This window comes from Eupeodes corollae, chromosome 3, assembly GCF_945859685.1.
Source record: "Eupeodes corollae chromosome 3, idEupCoro1.1, whole genome shotgun sequence".
Taxonomy (NCBI): Eukaryota; Metazoa; Arthropoda; class Insecta; order Diptera; family Syrphidae; genus Eupeodes; species Eupeodes corollae.
Genome location: NC_079149.1, coordinates 68798761 through 68803029, shown reverse-complemented (window position 1 = coordinate 68803029; position 4269 = coordinate 68798761). Strand labels below are relative to the sequence as shown.

Genomic DNA, 4269 nt, shown 5'->3' with positions numbered 1-4269 from the left:
TATTAGGGAATATTTTTTTGGGTACTGTTCGAAAAATTTGATGCGTAATTATCGGAACAAAAAGTATCTAACATTTTATTTTGTGACATCTTTTTCTTCATATCTTACTGCTTCGAGGATATTTTCTTCACTTGCTACATCTTCTTTACAAATGTTTTTCATATTTGACAAATTTTGTCTTGCTGTTATTAAATTTGCAAGGCTCTTGTTTTTATTTTCAAACATTCTTACATTTCTACAAAATAATTTGACAAAGTCTACTTCTTTGAGCAAAGCTGAGACCTTAATGCAGTGTTACCATATTGACTGTCTAATTTTTGTTATTTTATGTCCCAAAATTTCATTTAGTTTCCAATAACATCATAGTTTAAATGGTTTTGTTAGGAGTTGAAAATATGCTTCTATAGCAACTATTAAAAGACTTTTTTGTAATCGATAATCTCCATCATCTACAAATTTGTTCAGTATGCGGTAAGATTGTTAATATGGTGGATAGTATTGAATTCATGAAAAAGACTGACAATCGTCACATTCAAACTAATATTCGATTCAGGGTGAGTCAAAAATACCTTATACTTTCATAGTTTCCAATTAAAAAATAAATATTTTTCATCATTTAGATCAAAGAAGCCCTCCGAGAACGAGACTTCAATTTATCAAAAAGAAAAGAAAGGTTTGTTAATTCTTACATATCAAATAAACTAAATTTTCAATTTGACATTCAGTTTGAAAATGATGTTATCGCTGGAAGAACTTCAGCAAGAGGAGGAATTAGCGAACCTTTTTCGAACTCGAGTGCTAGAAAACGCTCAAAAACGTTTGGATTGGATTTCCACAGCCAGGTTTGAAAGAACTGAAGCTGAGAGGGAATTTTTGAAACTAAAACAAATTCAAAAAGAACTGTAAGTAGAATGCGAAATAAAGTGTGTTTTCATATTTATGGCTATTTTGATTATTGTAAATCATATTTTATTACATAAGAGCCAATTGTGAAGAAATGCGTCCCAAGGAAAGTAAAAAGATTACACAAGAAACAAAGAGAGCACAACTATTACAAATTTCTGAAAAAAGGGCCATGCAAATGAAAGAAAAAGAAATCGATAAGATTTGGTTTGAAGCTTCGATGTGTTTGGAAAGGGAAAAGGAAAAGCAACGGCAATATGAAAATGACTTACGAAAAATCATTGCAAATAAGACGGTGCAGGTTTTGGATGGTCAAATAGAACAAATGAAGCAAATTAAAGAAATGGAAAACGAAGAGAAAAAGAATGAACATCTAAGGTGAATCAAATTGATTTAAAATTAAGTTAACTGTATTTGCAATTATTTTTTAGAATTGAAAGAGAAAATCATGAGGATGTCCTTCGGCTTTCTTTTGAAGAGCGACATGTTCTTAGAAACAAAATCGAGGAAGGTTCAAAACAAAAGGTACTCATGTAATTCGTTACAGTTTTTATTTAGTTATTTAGTTAAGTTATGTATGTATATTTAGTTTTTATTTTGTTTCAGGTTTTTAATTTTCCCCCATTTTGTAATAATTTTACAGAATATTAATACCTTAGTCGAAAAACAGTTCTTTTCAGCTCTGAGTTATTTTTTGCATGATTTGGTTTTTTTTTTTTTGGAAACAAATGTCAATCGAATTTTTCCAAAATATTATGTAAATATCAATAACAATATTTTGATCAGAATCAAATAATTATAAATCATTTTTTAGCAAATTTAAGAATTATTTTTTAAAGGTTCTTATTTTTTTGTTAAAACAAAACTGTCGGTTGGAATTTAGTAACATTTTAACATAAAAATGATGACAAAATTTCGTATAAAACAAAGTAATTTTGGGAATGAAAAAATAAATCATTCTTGATATACCACATTATGTCAAAAATAAGTTTTTACTTGTTTTCAGTAGTATTCTGAAAGATTTTTATTTATGTTAAGAAATCTGACAGTTTAAGCTAAAATCTTTATTATTTGCCAATACATTCGAGCCGAAAATCGATTTTTACTATTTTTCTTCAATAAATAGAGCCACCTTCAATCTTTGGAAGCGGAGAAGATAATTAGAGAAGAAGAAATCCGACGGTCAGAAGCTTTAAACAATAAAATTATTAACATCGATCAGCAAAAGGAAAGAGAGGCAACAAAACTTAAAAGAGTAAATATATTTGCAAATTGGTACTGATCTCAAAATACATTATGATAAATTACTATTTTTAAGGATTCGGACAACAAATCACAAGCCAGATACCTGGAATATGTAAAAGATAGAAAGTCCGAAATGAATTGCAGGAACAAAATGCTTGATACTGTGATAAGACTTTTGTTTATAAGAAGAGAAATACGAAATTTTCATTTTTATTTTCCTTCCTTCTATTTCAGGCCTTGGTGGCACACGGCAGACAGATTCAAGCTCAATCACAACCGAAAACCAACATACCGTACCAAAAATCCATTCGTTAAATTAAAAAAAAGTATATAATCAATTTGTATTAAGTCTAAGCGGAATAAAATATTGCAATGCCTACGCTACAAAATGGAATGATTTTAATTAAGTGAACTCGATTTTCATTTATTCAATGGAAAAACGACAAAATCTGTTAAAGTCTAGCCCAATTTGACAAATGATCATTGGAAACCAATTAACTAGATTTATAAGTGCAGTGCCATGAATCATTTTGGTGCCATTTGGCAATTTCAATACTAATCAAAAATCACAAGCGATAGAGTATTTAAGCACCACAAACAACTCATTGACAGTACTGTCAAGCAGCCGCGCGCTGTCTGAAAAAGACTTATGCATATTGTATAGTCAAACCAATCTTAACAGCTTTACTTGTTAACACATGTATGCTTATTTCTGCGGTTTTAACAGGCCAAAGATTAAGATAATTTGTACGTTTATATGCTTTGACTTGAGAAGTCAAAACATATTTGTTCAGATTAACTGAGTTTGAGATTGTTTCTAAAATGATTTTGACAGAACACTACTTGTATTGTTTATAATATTGAATAAGGTTCGTATTTTGAACATTTTATGGAACCTAACTGTTTTTAAATCCAAACCACTTCATTTCTAAAGTTTCAAAGGATACTTTTTATTTAAATTTAATGTCATTTCCCATGACGATAAAACTTAAATCTAATATTTTTTGTAAAAAAGCAAATTGTCATGAAAAATTGTTAAAATAAAATCAGTATGAAATCAACACCTTTCTTTGTTCTCGAGATATTTGGGATTATTTTCAATTTTTAGCAGTTATTTTATATGATTTTCTTTTTTGTTAAAGCTTTTGATTGGATTACATAATAATTTCACCAAAAGTTAACAACAATATTCTATAAAAGAGTAAATAAGTTTGAAGTCGATATCATTCACAACATCTTGATCTATGTAGAATGGTCATATATACATAGGTAAGTACATATGTATGTATGTAATTGTTTTTTTAAAAAATTAGTTGAAGTCAATATCATTAATGTTTTCTGTAACCTGAACTAACCCGATTTTCTATGTCGAACATTTTGAGAACATAAAATGATTAGATAAGTTTAAATTTTATTTCCACACATTATAATATAACATAAGTATGTAAATATTTTACAATAATAGAGCATGGCTATTTGCCGTCTGCCTGATTGACAACTTTCTTTTAATTTATATATGTAATTATATTATTCTTTAATTTAAAAAAATTCTTTTATATTTCTGTTTTTATAAGCTAATGCTATTTTACAATATTTGTAAAGTATAGGAACATCAATTTCATTAAGATGATGAATCGTAACCACTTCTGGTAGATAATCACACCCAAAAATATTTCTTCTTGTTTTTCGAAGAACAGGCCATCTACCCATTAAATGAAAAATGTTCTCTCTTTCGCCCATATTACACAATTCGCACAGCAAAGGCAACTCCTCCCGATGCGGAATTAAGTTAAGATTAAGGAGTTAACCTTTTAATCTAAATATCATTGATATTTGATCTGTCGAGTAGTCATCACGGAAGTAGTTTTTGTGGTTTATTTACATTGTAATTTAACTTGCTATATGTGTTTCTGTAGATGAATTCTTCTGATTCAGCTGCAAACTCACATCTTAATCGATCATCTATAATAAAATTAGCTGATACAGAGAGGGTTTCCACATTAAGTAATCATCAGGTGCAAGATCTATATTAGCTTCTTCCGCTAGCTCTATCCAATCTCTAAACCAACTTTATTTGCTATTTATCGCCTGAAGTGCTGCTTTTTTAGGGAGACGCTCATC

General features: G+C 29.0%; 1 protein-coding gene across 1 annotated transcript; it reads left to right on the top strand.

The window, feature by feature from the left end:
* The first annotated feature begins 452 nt into the window (after positions 1 to 452).
* On the top strand, positions 453 to 3061 carry LOC129952324 (trichohyalin-like). Its single transcript, XM_056064858.1, has 8 exons — positions 453 to 554; positions 621 to 673; positions 726 to 902; positions 982 to 1281; positions 1335 to 1428; positions 2030 to 2158; positions 2222 to 2311; positions 2383 to 3061. Exons 1-8 carry the CDS (start codon positions 486 to 488, stop codon positions 2461 to 2463), a joined length of 993 nt encoding a protein of 330 aa, XP_055920833.1. The 5' UTR covers positions 453 to 485; the 3' UTR covers positions 2464 to 3061.
* Positions 3062 to 4269: the final 1208 nt, after the last annotated feature.